General features: G+C 43.0%; 1 protein-coding gene and 1 long non-coding RNA gene across 3 annotated transcripts in view; one reads left to right on the top strand and one right to left on the bottom strand.

Annotated features, from left to right (window-relative positions):
- Window positions 1-23,772, bottom strand: part of LOC117517120 (rho GTPase-activating protein 26-like) — a 397,059-nt gene that overhangs the window by 82,312 nt on the left and 290,975 nt on the right. For both annotated transcript variants that reach the window (XM_034178045.1, XM_034178046.1), the window contains exons 17-18: window positions 15,205-15,310; window positions 7,095-7,254 (exon numbers count right to left, since the gene is read on the bottom strand). In XM_034178045.1, coding sequence (XP_034033936.1) covers window positions 7,095-7,254; window positions 15,205-15,310 — 266 coding nt within the window. The remainder of the gene's footprint in view (window positions 1-7,094; window positions 7,255-15,204; window positions 15,311-23,772) is intronic.
- LOC117517125 lies at window positions 160-22,169 on the top strand. Its single transcript, XR_004562658.1, has 3 exons — window positions 160-290; window positions 11,574-11,580; window positions 22,158-22,169. It is a non-coding gene; the product is annotated as an uncharacterized LOC117517125 (long non-coding RNA).

The following is a 23,772-nucleotide window of genomic DNA, read 5'->3' as shown; positions in this document are numbered from 1 at the left end:
GCAGAGAGTATTCACAGGATGTTTTTTAAATTCTATATGCACTGATGTGGCACCAAAAGAACAAACTGTTCGAAAAATGCAATATGGCACAATGTCTTTCAGCTAACCCTCAAGTCATCTCATGAGTCACCCTTCCCTGTTTACCAAGATAATAACTTGGGTCTTTTTGCTCTGAATATGAGTGTCAAGGAGGTCATAATATACACAGTTTCAGCAAGATGACATACTGTAGGTCACTCTGTGTCTTAAAATCAGATATTAAAGTTAATAGAGAGCTGGCATTCACTTTTGTACCAGATGTATTTTCTCATCATTCTGTTCACACATATTACACATCAAGAGCTCCATCTTATACCTGACAAAAACCAATACAAGTGATACTGCAACTCTCCATCTGACACAACTGTCATTTTAAAACCATCTACCACTTTCTGTAAATATGAAGCCTATTTGTGCTCATCTAGGCACCCATGTCCGTGTTGGTCTTTAAATGAGGCATGTTCTGGCGCAATGCTGGTCTATTGCTATTGTGAGGAAGTCAGAAGCACCAGTGGTATAGGTCTTTATGGTAGACCTCATCACACATGAGTAATATGCAATTGAAATACAGGCATGATTTTTGTTTAAAGCCTCACAAATGATTTTTTTTTAAATTTCTTTCAAAAAAAATACTTAGTCACCAAAATAGTTCTATTACATGAGAAATAAATACCAAAATTTGAAAACTGCCAATGGCCAAAACTGCTCCAAAGCATGAACATTTTTAGTTAGTTAGTTAGCAAATTATAAACTGACAAATACGCAACTGTGAATATTCTTTTGTACAGTAGTAGTAAAAGACATCTAGTACCTAGAACTCCTGAAAATTTCATACATCTAGCATGATTAGTTCCAGAGTAATGACTTACTGAACTTAGTATCTTATTTTATTCTGTACCCCTCGCTTTTGCTAGAAAAATCAGTATCATGCCCTATCTTTAAAGTTCCAATATCCCCAAAACTAATAAAAATACAGTATAAACTGAAATTCTGAATGGTGTTTACTGGGAATAACATTATTTTGTGAAAGTATGGAAAAAAAAAACAATCAGAGATGGTCTGTCTGGAACATTGTCTGAAATCTGGTGATTTGAGATGGATTTACCCTTAAGTGACTAAACACAACCTTTCGTGCCCTGCATCCTAATTTGCGCTCAGATTATGCACTGTGTAAACAGCGAAGTTGGATATGCCCCAAATGCACTTCTGTGTACTTTAGACCATGTGCCACAGATAGCCATCACAAGGCACCTCATCTGTGAAATTGTGTAAATTACTGTCAGATGACACACCTTTATGAAGCTGACAAATGTGTTAATGGGTCAGCATGAGTGCACACAAGAAGAGAAAGAGATACACAGAGACAGAAGTTCAGTTCAGGCCAAAACGGTACAAATCTGTGGAAACAAGACACTTGATATAAATACAGTGTCACTTTCTATGAAGTTCCTGCATTAAAATGTCAAATGCTATGTAAATCATCCATCAGTTTTTCCACACTTTATCCATGTTACATGTATTACGCACCTGTTACTACATCAGGAGTGAGTAGAGTCACAGATCAACTTTTACTGTAGGCATCAGGCTTTTTATTCATACATAACACAGGTCAGGTCAGGGAGCAAGTTGGCGATGGTAAATTTCACTCCACCACACAACAGACTCACACTGGGTCCCAGATAGCAACCACACAAGCAGACAATGGGACAACCAGTCCATCCCCAGCTCTTTAAAGACACCAACTACCTGTCACAGTCAGGTGAAACTTGGGTGTCTCCTTTGCCTTGTAAAGTTGATGGAATTGTCAACACAAAGGCACCTGAATTTTGGATGTCCATAGAAATGCATGGCATGGCCAAAACACTGTATTGTAACTGCCATTCCCTCTCACTATTTAATTTAATTTAACCTTTATTTAACCAGATTAATCCCATTAAGATTGAATTCTCTTTTGCAAGGGAGACCTTGGCAATTATAAAGATTCCAATTCACCTAACCAGCATGTCTTTAAATGTAAGAGGAAACCAGAGCACCCAGAGGGAACCAACGCAAACTCCACACAGAAAGGCCACAGGTGGGAATCGATCCCAGAACATCTTGCTGTGAAGCAACAGTGCAAACCACTAATCCACTGTGCTGCCCACTATACAACTGATATGTTTCAAGTGAGGTCTCCCGTAGTAACTACTCATGTGACACAACGTCATTTCAGAGGTATCCAAGGATTTGCTAAACAGGCCATGTACCAAAATGGTAAATGGACTGCATTTATATAGTGCTTTCCATCTGCATCAGACGCTCAAAGCGCTTTACAATTATGCCTCACATTCACCCATTCACGCAAACACACACACACCAATGCCATGCAAGGTGCTTACTACACACTGGGAGCAACTTGGGGATTAAGGACCTTGCCCAAGGGCCCTTAGTGATTATCCAGTCAGGCTGGGGTTTGAACCGAGGATCCTCTGGTTTCAAGTCCAACGCTTAATCACTAGACCATCACCTCCCCAGACATCCAGTTGATGCCTTAGGTCATTATTTAGTGTCCAGGTCTTACAACTATACACTTCAACAAGAACCACCAAGCTGATAAAAACTTGGACTTTTGTTCCCATGTACAGGTATCACCAAACAACTCTGTCGAGAGATCTCATGACTCCATAAGCTTTTACCAGGCATCTCTCAACATCAAAGGCCTGGATGTCAGTGCTGAGATAAGTGAATCTCTCTGCAAGTTGGGCACTTTCACCGCAGACAGATACATTTCTGATGCCTGACATCAGGGACTCACCAAAAGCCTGGATCTTAATCTTGATCCAGGGCAATTGTAAACCCAGACATTTTGACTCTTCACTCATCTTCTGAAAGACTGCAATCAGGTTTGATATGGTTCTGCAAAGATCACAGCATCCATGAAGTTAAGCTCAGTAAACCTTTCTTCGCCATCAAAGGCAAGCCCATTGTGGCTGTCAAACAACTACAAATTGTAGTTGCAGAAGCAGTTGTTTCACTCTTCTCCACAACTCTACACAACAACCAGTCCATGCAAGAAGACATCCCTGATGAATCAGAATCAGAATCAGAACAGCCGTTATTTGCCAAGTATCCACAAGAATACAAGGAATTTGACTTCCATGAATGCGAGAATTAACTGGAAAAAAGTCAGAGGCTCTGCCGTCGCTTTGCACAGCACGCACAGTACCTGTGTATAGGCCAGCTATGATGTTCACCAACTTGTTGTGGACCCTGCTAAATTTTAGAAGCAGCCTGGTCAACAAATTCAGATGCCCTGTGAAAATCAACATAGGCTGCAAAGATCCACAGGCAATATTTGTGCAAGCATTCAATGATGCCTTGTTTTTATTCAGGACAATTTATTGTTAAAATGGTAAATGGACTGCATTTATATAGCGCTTTTCCATCTGCATCAGACGCTCAAAGCACTTTACAATTATGCCTCACATTCACCCATTCACACAAACACACTCACACACCGATGCCATACAAGGTGCTCACTACACACCGGGAGCAATAGGGGACTAAAGGCCTTGCCCAAGGGCCCTTAGTGATTTTCCACTCAGGCGGGGATTTGAACCCATGATCTTCTGGACTCAAGCCCAACACCTTAACCACTAGACCATCACCTCCCCCGTTTTTGTTTTGTGTTTTTGGACTCCCCCCCCCAATATTCCATCCATGACAAAAAGCCATGCTCAATTTCAATTCAATTTGTTTATTTATATAGTGCCAAAACACAACAACGGTGCCTCGGGGCACTTCACACAGGTAAGGTCTAACCTTATCAACCTCCCCGAGCAAACAAACAGGCAGAAAAATTCTTCCGTTTGTGATCAGATCTGAAACCGCAGGTTTTATGATGCGCTGTATCACGATCTTATAAAATGCCTCAAAGTAGCAGTCCCAACGGGACAGTACAGCAGAGGCATTTTTCAAGACCACGCCATCAGCTCCTCATGACTAGAGTTGGATTGTTAGGATTTGGGATTTTGTCTGTCACTTTTCTACTTGTGATTTGTCTTACTGCTTTTTCTTGTCTGTCACTTGGGTTGTGGGCTGTTCCCCTTCTGTTTTCCACGCCCTGTCCTGGATCTTTCCTGTATACCTGTTCCCTATTACGTGCTCATCACACCCTGTATTTAAGCCTCTCGTTCCTGCCTTCCCCAGCAGATCATTGGGCTTTATGCCTTCGTTTCAAGCCCTGTTTCTTGTGTTTTTCTCAACCTGTTTACCTTGCTGTGTTTTTGTGAACCACGTGCCTGTTGTTTGGATTACGCCTTAGCTTTATGAATCTGTTACTGTTGCTGATTTTGAACTATCGAACCCTGCTAGTCTACCCTGCTAATCTAAAACCTTTTGACCAAATCCCACCTGTGTCTGAGCTTAGCATTTGTGTCCAGCCTTTTCGTGTCTCACGGTCTGATAAGGTTGAGGTGTAGGTATTGAACATGTTTTAATACTGAATTATTAGAGTGAGCTACTCCACAGTTTTGCAAGATCATGTTGATTACTTCACTATTTTTATGATGTCTTGTTTGTCATCTTTACGCAACCATGCACTGGGATGTAAGACTATAAAATAACCTTTTTATTTAATTGATTTGAAAAGATCTTTACTTTGTTCAACATAATAGTTTCTACAATGACACAGAAAGCTGTAAGATTTGAGTTTTTCCCTAAGATTTGACAACTGCAAAACCAGTCATTTTTCTCATATATTATTGAGAAAAAAAACACCCATTTATACAAACACTAGGGTGTTTAAAGTTTTCCTTTCACTGCAAGCTTTCCTCTAACCAAGTGTGACATTTTTCAAAGTGGTGCTTTATTTTCCACATCTAATGCTCCTCTGCTTTTAACAGTGTGTTATTTCAGCCTTGATCACACATCATCATCTGTTCATCTATTCATCTGTCATCGCCTTGTTCTGCTTTTCATAGAGCTCTACACCCACAGCTCTGCTGTGGAAGGAAAAAAAATGAAAAATATTAAATGAAAAAAGCATATTATAGGATCTCACAAAAGCCATCTTCAAGGGTCCTGTAGTGGATTTTAAAAAGCAGGATCACATGAATCAACCCTCAGCAGATGGATAATGTCACATCAATCAACTTGTTTTGACCCACTGCACCAGAGACAGCTGTTCTTTGGGAAATCAAGGAACTGCACAGAGTGTGAACGATATTTTGTCTGTGTGTGTGTATGTGTGTGTGTGTGCATGTGCACGTGCGTAATGTTGGCATTTACACCCCTTGGACTGATATGTTTATTGTCATAGTGATGCCTACATGAACAGTACCCTGCTAATTGGCTACATGGACCAAAAACCAGAAGTGACTCTAAAATAAATACAAAAATACAGTGGGGCAAAAAAGTATTTAGTCAGTCCCTGATTGTGAAGTTCTCCTACTTAGAAAGATGAGAGAGGTCTGCAATTTTCAACATAGGTACACTTCAACTGTGAGGGAAAACAATGAGAAAAAAATCCAGGAAATCACATTGTAGGATTTTTAAAGAATTTATTTGTAAATTATGGTGGAAAATAAGTATCTGGTCAATAACAAAAATTCAACTCAATACTTTGTAACATAATCTTTGTTGGCAATGACAGAGGTCAAACATTTCCTGTAAGTCTTCACCAGGTTTGCACACACTGTAGCTGGTATTTTGGCCCATTCCTCCATGCAGATCTCCTTTAGAGCAGTGATGTTTTGGGGCTGTCGCTGGGCAACATGGACTTTCAACTCTCTCAACAAATTTTCTATGGGGTTGAGGTCTGGAGACTGGCTTGGCCACTCCAGAACCTTGAAATGCTTTTTACAGAACCACTCCTTCGTTACCCGTGTGGTGTGTTTGGGATCACTGTCATGCTGGAAGACCCAGCCACGTTGCATCTTCAATGCTCTCACTGATGGAAGGAAGTTTTGGCTTAAAATCTCACGATACATGGCCACGTTCATTCTTCCCTTAACACAGATCAGTCATCCTGTCCTCTTTGCAGAAAAACATCCCCAAAGCACGATGCTTCTTCCCCCATGCTTCACAGTAGATATGGTGTTCTTGGGATGGAACTCAGCATTCTTCTTCCTCCAAACAATGAGTTGAGTTTTTACTAAAATGTTCTATTTTGGTTTCATCTGACCACATGATATTCTCCCAATCCTCTTCTGGATCATCCATATGCTCTCTGGCAAACTTCAGACAGGCCTGGACATGTACTGGCGTAAGCAGGGGGGCACACCTGGCACTGCAGGATTTGAGTCCCTCTATGTGTAGGCTTTGTTACTTTGGTCCCAGCTCTCTGCAGGTCATTCATCAGGTCCCTCCGTGTAGTTCTGGGATTTTTGTTCACAATTCTCATGATCATTTTGACCCCACGGGATACGATCTTGCGTGTTGCCCCAGATCAAGGAGATTATCAATGGTCTTGTATGTCTTCCATTTTCTTACAATTGCTCCCACAGTTGATTTATTCACACCAACCTGCTTGACTATTGTAGATTCACTCTTCCCAGTGTGGTGCACATCTACAATTTTCTTCCTGGTGTCCTTTGACAGCTCTTTGGTCTTAGCCATGGTTGAGTTTGGAGTCTGACTGTTTGAGGCTGTGGATAGGTGTCTTTTATACAGATAATGAGTTGAAACAGGTGCCATTAATACAGGTAACAGATGGAGGACAGAAGAGCTTCTTAAAGAAGATGTTACAGGTCTGTGAGAGCCAGAAATCTTGCTTGTTTGTGGGTGACCAAATACTTATTTTCCACCATAATTTACAAATAAATTCTTTAAAAATCCTACAATGTGATTTTCTGGATTTTTTTTCTCATTTTGTCTCTCATAAATGAAGTGTACCTATGTTGAAAATTACAGACCTCTCTCGTCTTTCTAAGTAGGAGAACTTGCACAATCAGGGACTGACTAAATACTTTTTTACCCCACTGTAGATACATGTGTTCAGAGAGTAAAGGCTTTTTTTCTATAACTGAAAAGCTCAGCTGTTACTGTTTCTTTGTATACAGAAATACAACACTTACCCTTTCATGGTTGTCTATCAGGATCTCTACTACAATGTTCTGGAACTTGATATCCATGATGGCTGCCACTGTCTCCTCCTGTGGGCGGAGCAAAGTTGGACCAAAAACCACACCAAGATTGGCTACCGTCATCAGGTTCTGGTGGTGGTGACTGGCCACACTGTTCACAAAAGTGGTGAAGAAAAAACTGTTAATCTTTATACTAGTTCTCCACATTAATTTTCTGCTGTTGATGGTCATTCAGCTGCCTCAGTTTTTTTTTTTTTTCCTCAGAGTCACCACAGCAGAGCCAACACTGGGATTTGGCAGAAGTGATACACCAAAATGCCCTTCCTGACACACCTCCAGTTTTACTTGGAGAAACACCCACAGCCACTGGTCTTCCTAAAAGGTCTTCTATCCAAGTACTAACTAGGACGTATGCCACGTACCTTTTGATATTTGACAGGATCACGCATACACAGAGCAGGCTGGCTGCTTGGCCATTCGACTTCTATACCCACTTATTCCAATTGGGGATCAAGAGGAAGCTGAAAGCTATCTCAGCAGTCATTGGGTGAGTGGCAGGGTTCACCCTGGACAGGACGCCAGTCTATTGCAGGGCCACAGAAGCATAAAACTATAATTCCACTGTCCTTATCTTGATGGCTTCTCTTGCTACCTTCCTTCTTGCGTGGTCAATCAGTCTTTGAGAACTGCTTACCTTAGGAACATTATAGATGTTCATCCAAGTCAGTGCTTGGATTACATTTTGTGATGTTGCTGAATACATACCAACAGCAATACATTTATTTATATAGCACATTAAGGTCAATAACACATGCTTCGATGATGTTGCAAAATATCACTCATCACTCATCTTCAACCACTTTTCTGGGTTCGGGTCACGGGGGCAACAGCTCCAGCAGGGGACCCCAGACTTCCCTTTCCCGTGCCACACTGACAACCTCTGACTGGGGGATCACGAGGCATTCCCAGGCCAGTGTGGAAATATAATCTCTGCACCTAGTCCTGGGTCTTCCCTGGGGTCTCCTCTCAGATGGACGTGCCTGGAAGACCTCCCGTGGGAGGTGCCCAGGAGGCATCCTTACCAGATGCCCAAACCACCTCAGCTGGCTCCTTTCAACCTACATGTGTTTTGTGGACTTGGAGAAGGTTGTTAGCTGAACACCACGCTGTCAGTCGATTGACCTCGTGTCTGTAGTCAGTCTCATGCCCCCCTGAGATGAGCCCAATCACGGTGGTGTCATACGCAAACTTTATGATGGTGTTTGTGGGATGGGTCGGAGAGCAGTCGTGTGTGTAAAGGGTGAACGGGGGGGGGCTCAGTACACAGCCTTGAGGGGAGCCGGTGCTGAGTGTGATGGTGGAGGAAAGGTGGGGGCCAAGTTTCACAGACTGTGGGTGGTTTGTGAGGAAGTCCTTGATCCACTGGCAGATGGGGGTGGAGATGCCCAGATGTGTCTGTTTCTGGACCAGGATCTCTGGGATGATGTGGGTGAAGGCTGAGCTGAAGTCCAGGAAGAGCATCCTCACATAGCTCCCCTGGTGCTCCAGGTGGCTCAGCACGGTGTGGAGAGCTGTGGTGGTAGCGTCCTCTGTGGAGCGGTTTGCCCTGTAGGCAAACTGGTGGGGGTCCAGAGTGGGAGGCAGACAGGCTCTGATGTGCTGAGAGACCAGTCTTCAAAGCACTTCATGACCACAGGAATAAGTGCAACAGGCCTGTAGTCATTTATGCTCTCCACTGCTGACTTCTTTGGGACTGCAATGATGGTGGAGGATTTGAGGCAGAGTGGAATGATGGCTTGCGACAGGGACAGGTTGAAGATGCAGGTGAAAACTCCAGCCAGTTGGTCAGCACACGCTTTGAGTACCTTTCCAGGTACACCGTCGGGGCCGGCCGCCTTCCTGGGGTTCACCGCCTTCAGCACACGTCTCACTTCATGTTCCTTAAGTGTTAGCATGCTAGTGCTGGAGGGTGGTGGGTGTGGAGTTGCTGCTGGTCTGTCTGCTTCGAAGCGGGTAAAGAAGTGGTTCAGCTCCTCTGTCAGCGAGGCGTCAGACCTAGCATTTCCTGGGTTGCTGCTTCTGTAGTTGGTTATATGATTTATTCCCTGCCACATCCTTCTGGGGTCATTTACAGCAAAGTGGTCCTCTATCTTTTTCTTGTAGGCAGCCTTGGCCTCTCTGATACCTCTTTTCAGAAGGGCCTGGCCGCGTTGTTCAGGGTCCTGTCCCCTGATTTAAAGGCAGTGTTGCAGCTTTTTAATAGGGACCGGACTGCACTGTTCACCCAGGGCTTCTGTTTTGGAAAAACCCTGACCCTTTTGTTGACGGTGACAGTGTCAACACAGTTCTTGATGTAAGAGAGTACGGTGTCAGTGTACTCCTGCAGGTTGTAACTGGAAAATAAATCCCATATAGTCTGTGAGAAGCAGTCCTGTAGCTGGGAGGGCGCTCCCTCAGGCCAGGTTTGGATAGTCTTTCGTTGTGGCTTTGTTCACCTCAGCAGGGGGGTGTAGGTGGAGTTGAGGGACAGGCAGAGATGGTCAGATCCAACGAGATCTTTGTTACTACTCTACCTATGCTCATGAGTGTTGGGTCATGACCGAAAGAACTAGATCGGTACAAGCGGCCAAAATGGACTTCCTCAGGAGGGTGGCTGGTGTCTCCCTTAGAGATAGGGTGGGACGTTCAGCCATCCGTGGGGAGCTCAGAGTAGAGTCGCTGTTCCTTCATGCTGAAAGGACCCAGCTGAAGTGGAGATGTTATGAAATAAAATCTATGATGGCTTCAGTATTTTACAGTTTTTAATTATCAGTGTTGAAAATTAGAGGTGAATTTGAAGGCAACACAGTTTCCTGAAATTTAAGTTGTTAAATTGTTAAATTTTAAGTTGTTTTTTTGTTGTGACTTGGTACAAAGTAAATTAGTCCATTACCATATGTCTGCACTTTTAAGTAAGTCATAAAGAGTTAATTATAAAAGACAATAATTTTGCACAATACAATATTCATGGGGCAGAATGGTGGCTTAGTAGTAGTACTGTTGCCTCACAGTAAAAGGAGTAAATTGGAACTTTGGTATCCTGCTCAAGGACACTTCCACACACATATGAACTGCTAAAAAGGTAAAGTAAGCTATACCTATGAACCATATTTTCTGGACTATATGTTGCAATGGAGTATGAGTCACATCTGCCTAAAAATGCGCCATGAAGAGGAAAAAACATATCTAAGTTGCGTCCATTAATAAGTCACTTTTACTGTATTTTTATTTGATGCTACTGCTTCATGCTACAAGACGTAAAATGTATTTAATCGATGCATTATTTATAATGCAAACACCGTGTCAGTGAGCAAGAGCTATTGTACACTACTGTACAAAGTACAAAAGAACTCCTGGGGAAACTCGTCCTTGTTTCCACTGAACAGACACAATTTCTGAAGCAGCTAGATGTGTGCTTGTTTAGCTCACTAAATATAAAACGTTTGACTTGATTACACATTTTCAAACGATTATGTTAGCCTCCCCTTAGCCTAGCCATCCTCCTTGTTGCATTTATGGCTGTCCCACAAAGAGCAAATTTCAATTTAATTTTTCATTTTTCAATTTATTTTCATTTATATAGCACCAAATCACAACAAAGTTGCCTCAAAGTGCTTCACACAGGTAAGGTCTAACCTTACCAACCCCCAGAGCAACAGTGGTAAGGAAAAACTCCCTCTGAGGAAGAAACCTCAAGCAGACCAGACTCAAAGGGGTGACCCTCTGCTTGGGCCATGCTACAAACATAAATTACAGAACAATTCACAGAACAATTCACGGACGAATATACAAGAAATGCTATTGGCGCACAGGACAGGAGGATCACCAACACGAATACAACTCCCATCTCTGGATGGAGCTGCACCTTAAACAGAGAGAAAAAAAACAGAATCAGGCATCAGAAAGACAAAAAATACGGTATAATTTGCCAGCATTAAACAACAAGAAAAACAGAGAAATACTAAGGTGATCGCCGGCCACTAGCCCTAAACTTCACTAAAAGACCCCAGAATTTCGGTAAAGTTGAGGCCGCAGCCCGCTCCTATCTATATACATAAATGGCTACTTTTGTCTTTCTGTCTGTCCGGAATAGGCTCTAAAACTACAAAAGGTGAACTCCCCAAAGTTACATATTCTGAACCACCATGACATGGGCTACAACCTGGTACTATTTTCAAACAAAAAAATTAATATTAAGACAACAATATTAACAACAATCTGATACATACAGTTGAACCCCAAAGTTACATATTTTGAACCACCATGACATGGGCTACAACCTGGTACTATTTTCAAACAAAAAAATTAATATTAAGACAACAATATTAACAATAATCTGATACATACAGTTGAACCATATGTACCTCAATGACAGTTGTACTCCAGCACAAATCTCTCAGCTTTAATAGCTGGCCCTATGCATATATGCAGGAGCTCAGTAGCCTGCCTACTGCTATAAACAGAGCCCAGACTCCTGGGCTATCTACTGCTGGCTGCTGGCTAGCACACATAGCGTGGGTGTGCATGCCAGCTTGGTTGTATAACCAAGCAGATTCAAATATCCCCCTTGATATGAATGCATCCTTTCTCTGCAGATGCTGCACGTGGGTGCTACAAACCTGTTTGACTCCTGATTACTTTATTTTTGTGTCATGTCTGTGATCTGCTTTTTTCTACAAAATTAAACGACTGAATGAAGATCCTCCAAGGCCGGTGATTCCATAATTTTTGCCAGGGGTTGTATAATTTTCTTCTGTCTCTCACAGTTGAAGTGTACCTAAAATTACAGATCTCTCCATTCTTTGTAGGTGGGAAAAGTTGCATAATCAACAATGGATCAAATACTTATTTACCTCACTGTACTTTAGACGAAAGAGAAGTGCCTTGAGTGTGGAGTTTACTAGTGATAGTACCAGTGTGAACAAGTGAAGTGAAGGGGCATTTATATTTAACAACTCTCACTCACTCTCCATTTATCCAGGATCGGGTCGCGGGGGCAACAGCTCTAGGAGGGGACCCAAGACTTCCCTTTCCTGGGCCACACTGACTCCCTCTAACTGGGGGATCCCAAGGCGTTCCCAGGCCAGTGTGGAGATATAATCTCTCCACCTCGTCCTGGGTCTTCCCCGGAGTTTCCTCCCAGATGGACATGCCTGGAACACCTCCCTAGTGAGGCACCCAGGGGGCATCCTAGTTACCAGATGCCCAAACCACCTCAGCTGGCTCCTTTCAACACAAAGGAGCAGCGGCTCTACTCCGAACTCCCCACGGATGACCAAGCTTCACACCCTATTTCAAAGGGAGACACCAGCCACCCTCCTAAGGAAGCCCATTTTGGCCACTTGTACCTGTGATCTAGTTCTTTCGGTCATGACCCAACCCTCATGACCATAGGTGAGAGTAGGAACTTTGCCTTTTAGCTCAGCTCTCTTTTCGTCACAACAGTACAGTAGAGCGAATGAAATACCGCCCCTGCTGCACCGATTCTCTGGCCAATCTCGCACTCCATTGTTCCCTCACTCGTGAACAAGAACCCAAGGTACTTGAACTCCTTCACTTGGGGCAAGACCACATTCCATACCCAGAGTAGGAAATCCATCAATTTCCTGCTGAGAATCATGGCCGCAGATTTAGAGGTGCTGATCCTCATCCCAGCCGCTTCACACTTGGCTGCGAACCAATCCAGTGAGTGTTGGAGGTCACAGGCCGACGAAGCCAGCAGGACCACATCATCTTCAAAAAGCAGTGATGAGACCCTGAGCAAACCAAACTGGAAACCCTCATCCCCCCAACTACGCCTCAATATCCTGTCCATGAATATCACAAACAGGTGACAAGGCGCAGCCCTGGTGGAGGCCAACCCCCACCGGAAATGAGCCCAACTTACTGCCGAGCACCCGAACACAGCTCTCGCTTTGTGAGTACAGAGACCGGATGGCCCTGAGAAGGGACCCCTCACTTCATACTCCCGTAGCACCTCCCACAGTATCTTCCGGGGTAGCCAATCATATGCCTTCTCCAAGTCTACAAAATACATGTAGACTGGATGGGCATACTCCCAGGCACCCTCCAGGATCCTTTTGAGAGTGAAGAGCCAGTCAGTTGTTCCACGACCAGGACGGAACCTGCATTGTTCCTCTTCAATCAGAGGTTTGACTGCCTCTGTAGTTGGCACACTCTCTGGTTCCCTTTTTTAAATATGGGGACCACCACCCCAGTTTGCCACTCCTTAGGCACTGTCCCAGACCTCAACGCAATGTTGAAGAGACATCTCATACAAGACAATCCCTCCACACCCAGAGCCTTCAGCATTTCTTGACGGATCTCATCAACACCCAGGGCCTTTCCACTGCAGAGCTGTTTGAATACCTCCGTGACTTCCACCAGGGGAATTGATGAAAATCCTCCATCAGCTTCCAGCTCTGCCCCTACTATAGAGGGCGCTCCAATCTGATGCAGGAGTTCCTCAAAGTGTTCCTTCCAGCGCCAGATTACATCCTCCGTTGAGGTCAACAAAGTCCCATTCTTATTGTAGACAACTTGGATGGTTCCCCGTTTTCCCTCCTGAGGTGCCTCACGGTCCGCCAGAAGCACCTTGGTGCCAGCTGAAAGTTCTTCTCTATGGTTGCTCTGAACTCCTCCCACACCTGCTGCTTTGCCTCCCCCACAGCAGAGGCTACTGCTCTTCAGGCCTGTCGGTACCTTGCAACTGTCTCCGGAGTCCTCAGAAATAACATATCCTGGAATTCCTTCTTCAGTTGGACAGCTTCCCTGACCACTGGTGTCCACTACGGTGTTTGAGGGTTGCCGCCCCTTGAGGCACCTAAGACCTTAAGGCCACAGCTCCCTGCTGCAGCTTCAGCAATGGAAGCTTTGAACATTGCCCATTCTGGTTCTCTGCCCCAAACTCCACAGGGATGATAGAAAAGCTCTGCCGGAGGTGTGAGTTGAAGATCTGTTGGACAGTGGGCTCCTCCAGATGTTCCCAGTTCATCCGCACTATCGATTTAGGCTTACCAGGTCTGTCCAAAGTCCTCCCCCACCCTCTGATCCAACTCGCCACCAGATGGTGATCAGTTGACAGCTCTGCCCCTCTCTTCATCTAAGTGTCCAGAACATGCAGCCTCAGATCAGATGATACGATCACAAAATTGATCATCGATCTTCGACCTAGCGTGCTCTGGCACCATGTGCACTTATGAGCATCCTTATGTTTAAACATGGTGTTTGTTATGGACAGTCCGTGACTCACACAGAAGTCCAATAACAAACGGCCATTCGGGTTTAGATCGGGGAGGCCGTTTCTCCCAGTCACGCCTCTTCAGGTGTCTCTGTCATTGCCCACGTGTGCATTGAAGTCCCTCAGTAGAACAATGTAGTCCCCCACCGGAGCCCCATACAGGACTCCATTCAGTGACTCCAAGAAGGCCAAATACTCCAAACTGATGTTCGGTGCACATGCACAAACAACAATCAGAGTTTCCCCCCACCACCTGAAGGCGCAGGGAGGCGACCCTCTCGTCTACTGGGGTAAACGCCAATGTAGCAGCGCTCAGCCAGGGACTTGTGAGTATTCCCACACCTGCCCGGCACCTCACCCCCTGGGCAACTCCAGAGAAGAATAAGATCCAACCCCTATCAAGGAGAATGGTTCCAGAGCCAAGCCTGTGCGTGGAGGTGAGGCCCACCAGATCTAACTGGTATCGCTCCATCACAAGCTCCGGCTCCTTCCCCCACAGCGAGATGACGTTCCACACTCCCAAAGCTATCCCCTGCCGCCCAGCAGTTTTTGTAGCATTTGTGAGGGTTGAGTGGCAGTATGAATATGTCTGATTTCTGAACAGAGTGACAGTGCATGATGAATGAGCCTGTTGAAGCAGCTGGCACAGAAAGAGTGAGAGGCAGACCCATATGACCTTCTCTGCACTCCAGGATAGGCTGTGAGGTAAAGACTGTCTGGAAAAGGGACTGAAACTAAAGGTGAAACTCAAACTGTAATTTCAGGAAGGGCTCAAATCAAGTCTATGACATTCCGTCATGTGCGTGTAATATCTCCACATACTGGGCAAGATGTTTCATTAGCAGTTCCAACATCTGTCTGTTCTTCTCAGGTAGCCGGTGCACCAGAGTGTGGATCTCTTTCACCCTGGCCTCCGGGTTATCCAGCTCTGAACAGACAGACAGAAAGAGTGTACTGTGAGTGAATAAGGAAATTAAACGGAACAACAGGGGGAAAATATGAGACATTATGTGAGTCACTGTTTCATTCTGCAGAAAATTGTGGAAGCTCTGTGTTCTGGAGATAAACGGTTCGACAGGCCATCATGCTGACAGACATATAATATAGAAAGACAGCGAATGTGAGAGTCTTGGTGATAAATTATTAAGTCACTTCTGCAGATCCAGTTGATATAAAGATGACAAAAGACTCATTCTTGATCAACTCTTGGGCTCTTGTCAGCACCAAAATACAGTATGCTCACAAATGGCAAAACAATAGCAGAATAATATTCTCATTTTCTCCTCTAATACAAATGCTGGAATCTAACTATAACCACAAGAAAAACACACATATCAGGCATATCAATCAATCAATCAATCAAATTTTTTTTTATATAGCGCCAAATCACAACAAACAGTTGCCCCAAGGCGCTTTATATTGTAAGGCAAGGCCATACAATAATTATGTAAAACCCCAACGGTCAAAACGACCCCCTGTGAGCAAGCACTTGGCTACAGTGGGAAGGAAAAACTCCCTTTTAACAGGAAGAAACCTCCAGCAGAACCAGGCTCAGGGAGGGGCAGTCTTCTGCTGGGACTGGTTGGGGCTGAGGGAGAGAACCAGGAAAAAGACATGCTGTGGAGGGGAGCAGAGATCGATCACTAATGATTAAATGCAGAGTGGTGCATACAGAGCAAAAAGAGAAAGAAACAGTGCATCATGGGAACCCCCCAGCAGTCTACGTCTATAGCAGCATAACTAAGGGATGGTTCAGGGTCACCTGATCCAGCCCTAACTATAAGCTTTAGCAAAAAGGAAAGTTTTAAGCCTAATCTTAAAAGTAGAGAGGGTATCTGTCTCCCTGATCTGAATTGGGAGCTGGTTCCACAGGAGAGGAGCCTGAAAGCTGAAGGCTCTGCCTCCCATTCTACTCTTACAAACCCTAGGAACTACAAGTAAGCCTGCAGTCTGAGAGTGAAGCGCTCCATTGGGGTGATATGGTACTACGAGGTCCCTAAGATAAGATGGGACCTGATTATTCAAAACCTTATAAGTAAGAAGAAGAATTTTAAATTCTATTCTAGAATTAACAGGAAGCCAATGAAGAGAGGCCAATATGGGTGAGATATGCTCTCTCCTTCTAGTCCCCGTCAGTACTCTAGCTGCAGCATTTTGAATTAACTGAAGGCTTTTTAGGGAACTTTTAGGACAACCTGATAATAATGAATTACAATAGTCCAGCCTAGAGGAAATAAATGCATGAATTAGTTTTTCAGCATCACTCTGAGACAAGACCTTTCTGATTTTAGAGATGTTGCGTAAATGCAAAAAAGCAGTACTACATATTTGTTTAATATGCACTTTGAATGACATATCCTGATCAAAAATGACTCCAAGATTTCTCACAGTATTACTAGAGGTCAGGGTAATGCCATCCAGAGTAAGGATCTGGTTAGACACCATGTTTCTAAGATTTGTGGGGCCAAGTACAATAACTTCAGTTTTATCTGAGTTTAAAAGCAGGAAATTAGAGGTCATCCATGTCTTTATGTCTGTAAGACAATCCTGCAGTTTAGCTAATTGGTGTGTGTCCTCTGGCTTCATGGATAGATAAAGCTGGGTATCATCTGCGTAACAATGAAAATTTAAGCAATACCGTCTAATAATACTGCCTAAGGGAAGCATGTATAAAGTGAATAAAATTGGTCCTAGCACAGAACCTTGTGGAACTCCATAATTAACTTTAGTCTGTGAAGAAGATTCCCCATTTACATGAACAAATTGTAATCTATTAGACAAATATGATTCAAACCACCGCAGCGCAGTGCCTTTAATACCTATGGCATGCTCTAATCTCTGTAATAAAATTTTATGGTCAACAGTATCAAAAGCAGCACTGAGGTCTAACAGAACAAGCACAGAGATGAGTCCACTGTCCGAGGCCATAAGAAGATCATTTGTAACCTTCACTAATGCTGTTTCTGTACTATGATGAATTCTAAAACCTGACTGAAACTCTTCAAATAGACCATTCCTCTGCAGATGATCAGTTAGCTGTTTTACAACTACCCTTTCAAGAATTTTTGAGAGAAAAGGAAGGTTGGAGATTGGCCTATAATTAGCTAAGATAGCTGAGTCAAGTGATGGCTTTTTAAGTAATGGTTTAATTACTGCCACCTTAAAAGCCTGTGGTACATAGCCAACTAACAAAGCTAGATTGATCATATTTAAGATCGAAGCATTAAATAATGGTAGGGCTTCCTTGAGCAGCCTGGTAGGAATGGGGTCTAATAAACATGTTGATGGTTTGGATGAAGTAACTAATGAAAATAACTCAGACAGAACAATCAGAGAGAAAGAGTCTAACCAAATACCGGCATCACTGAAAGCAGCCAAAGATAACGATACGTCTTTGGGATGGTTATGAGTAATTTTTTCTCTAACAGTTAAAATTTTGTTAGCAAAGAAAGTCATGAAGTCATTACTAGTTAAAGTTAATGGAATACTCAGCTCAATAGAGCTCTGACTCTTTGTCAGCCTGGCTACAGTGCTGAAAAGAAACCTGGGGTTGTTCTTATTTTCTTCAATTAGTGATGAGTAGAAAGATGTCCTAGCTTTACGGAGGGCTTTTTTATAGAGCAACAGACTCTTTTTCCAGTCTAAATGAAGATCTTCTAAATTAGTGAGACGCCATTTCCTCTCCAACTTACGGGTTATCTGCTTTAAGCTACGAGTTTGTGAGTTATACCACGGAGTCAGGCACTTCTGATTTAAAGCTCTCTTTTTTTAGAGGAGCTACAGCATCCAAAGTTGTCTTCAATGAGGATGTAAAACTATTGACGAGATACTCTATCTCACTTACAGAGTTTAGGTAGCTACTCTGCACTGTGTTGGTATATGGCATTAGAGAACATAAAGAAGGAATCATATCCTTAAACCTAGTTACAGTGCTTTCTGAAAGACTTCTAGTGTAATGAAACTTATTCCCCACTGCTGGGTAGTCCATCAGAGTAAATGTAAATGTTATTAAGCAATGATCAGACAGAAGGGAGTTTTCAGGGAATACTGTTAAGTCTTCTATTTCCATACCATAAGTCAGAACAAGATCTAAGATATGATTAAAGTGGTGGGTGGACTCATTTACTTTTTGAGCAAAGCCAATAGAGTCTAATAATAGATTAAATGCAGTGTTAAGGCTGTCATTCTCAGCATCTGTGTGGATGTTAAAATCGCCCACTATAATTATCTTATCTGAGCTAAGCACTAAGTCAGACAAAAGGTCTGAAAATTCACAGAGAAACTCACAGTAACGACCAGGTGGACGATAGATAATAACAAATAAAACTGGTTTTTGGGACTTCCAATTTGGATGGACAAGACTAAGAGTCAAGCTTTCAAATGAATTAAAGCTCTGTCTGGGTTTTTGATTAATTAATAAGCTGGAATGGAAGATTGCTGCTAATCCTCCGCCCCGGCCTGTGCTACGAGCATTCTGACAGTTAGTGTGACTCAGGGGTGTTGACTCATTTAAACTAACATATTCATCCTGCTGTAACCAGGTTTCTGTAAGGCAGAATAAATCAATATGTTGATCAATTATTATATCATTTACCAACAGGGACTTAGAAGAGAGAGACCTAATGTTTAATAGACCACATTTAACTGTTTTAGTCTGTGGTGCAGTTGAAGGTGCTATATTATTTTTTCTTTTTGAATTTTTATGCTTAAATAGATTTTTGCTGGTTATTGGTGGTCTGGGAGCAGGCACCGTCTCTACGGGGATGGGGTAATGAGGGGATGGCAGGGGGAGAGAAGCTGCAGAGAGGTGTGTAAGACTACAACTCTGCTTCCTGGTCCCAACCCTGGATAGTCACAGTTTGGAGGATTTAAGAAAATTGGCCAGATTTCTAGAAATGAGAGCTGCTCCATCCAAAGTGGGATGAATGCCGTCTCTCCTAACAAGACCAGGTTTTCCCCAGAAGCTTTGCCAATTATCTATGAAGCCCACCTCATTTTTTGGACACCACTCAGACAGCCAGCAATTCAGGGAGAACATGCGGCTAAACATGTCACTCCCGGTCCGATTGGGGAGGGGCCCAGAGAAAACTACAGAGTCCGACATTGTTTTTGCAAAGTTACACACCGATTTAATGTTAATTTTAGTGACCTCCGATTGGCGTAACCGGGTGTCATTACTGCCGACGTGAATTACAATCTTACCAAATTTACGCTTAGCCTTAGCCAGCAGTTTCAAATTTCCTTCAATGTCGCCTGCTCTGGCCCCCGGAAGACAATTGACTATGGTTGCTGGTGTCGCTAACTTCACATTTCGCAAAACAGAGTCGCCAATAACCAGAGTTTGATCCTCGGCGGGTGTGTCGTCGAGTGGGGAAAAACGGTTAGAGATGTGAACGGGTTGGCGGTGTACACGGGGCTTCTGTTTAGGGCTATGCTTCCTCCTCACAGTCACCCAGTCAGCCTGCTTTCCCGGCTGCTCGGGATCTGCCAGGGGGGAACTAACGGCGGCTAAGCTACCTTGGTCCGCACCGACTACAGGGGCCTGGCTAGCTGTAGAATTTTCCACGGTGCGGAGCCGAGTCTCCAATTCGCCCAGCTTGGCCTCCAAAGCTATGAATAAGCTACACTTATTACAAGTACCATTACTGCTAAAGGAGGCCGAGGAATAACTAAACATTTCACACCCAGAGCAGAAAAGTGCGGGAGAGACAGGAGAAGCCGCCATGCTAAATCGGCTAAGAGCTAGTAGCTACGCTAAGCTAGCGGATTCCTAAAAACACGCAAAGTGAATAATGTGTAAATAATTTAGAGGTGATTCAGCAGAGGGAGTGCTTTAGTTAAGGCACGTAAAGATTACACTGGGAAACAAATCGTAATCTAGATAACTAGATCAATCTAACTGCGCAGATTAAACAGCTAACAGATACAGAAAAACACCGCTGTGCTCCGGAACAGGAAGTGATACAATACCGCAGTGAGAGCCAACCACCAATAGAGGCAAGCCATATCTACATACTGGGCCTCATGTATCAATGTTGCGCACTTGTGGCGTAAATTTATGGCGTAAACTTGAAATACACCAAAGTCGCCGTGACATGTATCAAGCAGTGCGCACCTGCCCATTTCCAGCGTATGCCTGACGTGATCTTGATAAATGCGGCGGGTGGAAACGATCGTAATTATAATAAACACGCCCATAAATATTCAGACTCCGCTTCAGACACACCCTCATTTTACGACATGGAAGTCGGGAAGACGGCAATGAAAAAGAACTCCACCAATCACGACGCATGCCAATAGAGCATCAAAAGCGGCTGTCGTATCAATTGTTTTGTAGTATATCAATAAAGTGTTACAGTGGTCCCTCATTAATCGCTGGAGTTACGTTCTAAAAAATAGCCCATAATACGCGAAACGGCGACGTAGTCAGCGTTATTTTTTACAATTATTATAGACGTTTTAAGGCTGTAAAACCCCTCACTACACAGTTTATACACTTTCTCAATCAGGCATGAACATTTTCTCACTTTTCTCTCAAACACTCTCAAAGTTCAAACCTTAGTAGGAAAATAATACCAAACTGTTTTCAGGCCCAAACATTTGTTTGAGAAATAAAAATAGAACGTTTTCCTATAAATAATTATGATGGCATTTAGAACTAACAAATTAATTTTAATGATCAACGAACGAGGTTGGACACATAAGAAATTATTAATAGTGACTGACAAGTATTTCACAGATCAAGCCTCTGCGTCCTGACGCCGCGCCTTTTTCCACTCACACCTGGCTGCAGAAGGTGTTTGTTTCCGTGTGACAAACACAGTTATGAGTAGTTGTTGGCGCTCTTTTCTCTTCTGGGCAACAAGATTCTTATAAACAGATACGCAGAACACAGAATACTGTAAAAAAAAAAGAAGGCATACAAAATTGGACTAAATACTCCGCGAGACTCCGAGGCCACGACAGGTGAACGGCATTATAGCGAGGGACCACTGTATTCTCTTTTCACATGTCAATAATTCTTGACATGGATATTTGCTCGCTCAATTAATAAGACCCGCCTAATCTGTCAGATGTCTTTATTTTTTAAATGTATTTCTGTATTTATTTTATTGTGACAACCGAATGGAGACGACAAAACCTGGCTGCAGCACGGGCGAATTAAGGGAATGACAAAACTACAGTTGTTATTATCAATTTCATAGTCTAAAACAATCACACCACATGAAGTTAAGCTCAGCGCTGCTCTGGTTCCAGGCTCGAAGTCTGGAGAAAAAGGCATGCAGCGCTTTCCTTCCTGTCAGCGCTGTAGCCACGGATCGTGCTCCATAACAATCCCGCAAAGGTGGGATTTGTATTGATTATTATGTAGTATAATCAGGAAAGTGTTATTTATGTAACATATGCATTGATTTGTATAATGGCACTGTTTATCATGTTGATCATCTTCATTTTTATGTGGATTCCAGTGCTGGTTCATTTTGGTGTATAATTTACGCCACCTCTCGACCTGGTGTATATTTTCAGCTCAGCGTACGCCAACGACCACATTGATAAATGCCAAGTAGCGCAGCCGTTTTCGCGTACACCCCATATACGCTCAAATATCGCCGTACGCAACGTTGATACATGAGGCCCACTGTATCTAAAAAAAACATATGCCTCCACATGAAAACATTCTTTATTTTTTTAAAGTATTGTCAGGTGTCTGACACTTAACACCAGCACAGTAAATGAATGTGCAACAGCAAAATTAGTACCATATATTGAAGCAGTGTTTCAAATAAGGCAATGTGATGTTGTCATTAATACGGATAGAAACCAAATGATCGGCACAGCCACAGCGCTCCAATACAAAAAAGGCTTTATTTAACAAAAAATAAATGTAACATTTCGGGCGACCAGCCCTTCGTCAGATGAATTTTCTTGGTCCTGCACGCCTTTTAACATGTTCTGGATGTGAGTATTAACACATTATTAACGTCATTAACACGGATGCCAAATCAAATTCAGGGGCTATGGAAAAGCCCATGAATGTAGCCTCTAAAAGGCACTGAGTGAACACATAAATGAATGCATAATTACCTCCAGTTGAACATGATAACTCAAAAACAATACATGCTATCACCTTGTCGACAAACTCACTGCATCTGGTCAACTTTGATGCACCAGATCAATTGAAAAAGCCACATTGAATTGCTTATGAAATATCCCATAGAGTGTTTGCCACCTGCTGGATGGTTAGTGGATGCAGGACTGATGATGCAGTCTGTCTCAGAAATGTACAGCCACAAATCAGAAAAAGTCGTGACAATATAGAATATGTCCTTTTTTTACAACCCCAATTCCAGTGAAGTTGGGACATTGTGTAAAATGTAAATAAAAACAGAATATAATAATTTGCAAATCCTCTTCAACCTATAAGTATATTTAACCTAAGGTTAAATATACTTAATGCCCTAAAGTTCTGTCTATACCAAGAGGTAAAGTCTCTTGCACTACAACCCAAATTCAGGCCTGAAATGACTATGATTTACTGTGATTACAGATATCAGTTGCACCATGTGTTTACTTATAACTTTGGCTAAATGCAGAGTCAAGTTCATGAGCCGTGACAAAGTTTAAAATATTTTGGATTTATCACATGATAAGCACTAACTTAAGATAATTTCAGTGACTAATCTAGTCCACATCATTAACTTGTTGATATGAATAAGCATTAATTTACACCAAGTTGAGTGCTCGTTCAAGAACATGTCAAAATGCCCTGCCTATATCTGTGGTGTAAGGCAGCTCAACAGGCGCATGTGGTGACCGCCAGAAAATAAATAAATAGAGAAGCCAAAAGAAATTAGTGAAATTTGCTTCTACAGTTGTATGCAAAAGTTTGGGCACCCCTGATAATTTTCATGATTTTCCTTTATAAATCATTGGTTGTCTGGATCAGAAATTTAAGTTAAATAAATCATATACGAGGTCTGTCCGTAAAGTATAGGTCCTTTTTATTTTTTTCAAAAACTATATGGATTTCATTCATATGTTTTTACGTCAGACATGCTTGAACCCTCGTGCGCATGCGTGAGTTTTTCCACGCCTGTCGGTGACGTCATTCGCCTGTGAGCACTCCTTGTGGGAGGAGTCGTCCAGCCCCTCGTCGGAATTCCTTTGTCTGAGAAGTTGCTGAGAGACTGGCGCTTTGTTTGATCAAAATTTTTTCTAAACCTGTGAGACACATCGAAGTGGACATGGTTCGAAAAATTAAGCTGGTCTTCAGTGAAAATTTTAACAGCTGATGAGAGATTTTGAGGTGATTCTGTCGCTTTAAGGACTTTTCACGGTGCGAGACGTCGCGCAGCGCTCTCAGGCAGCGTCATCAGCCTGTTTCAAGCT

Source organism: Thalassophryne amazonica, chromosome 9 (assembly GCF_902500255.1).
Source record: "Thalassophryne amazonica chromosome 9, fThaAma1.1, whole genome shotgun sequence".
Classification (NCBI taxonomy): domain Eukaryota; kingdom Metazoa; phylum Chordata; class Actinopteri; order Batrachoidiformes; family Batrachoididae; genus Thalassophryne; species Thalassophryne amazonica.
The sequence above is the reverse complement of the archived record's forward strand: the minus strand, read 5'-3'. Positions and strand labels throughout refer to the sequence as shown.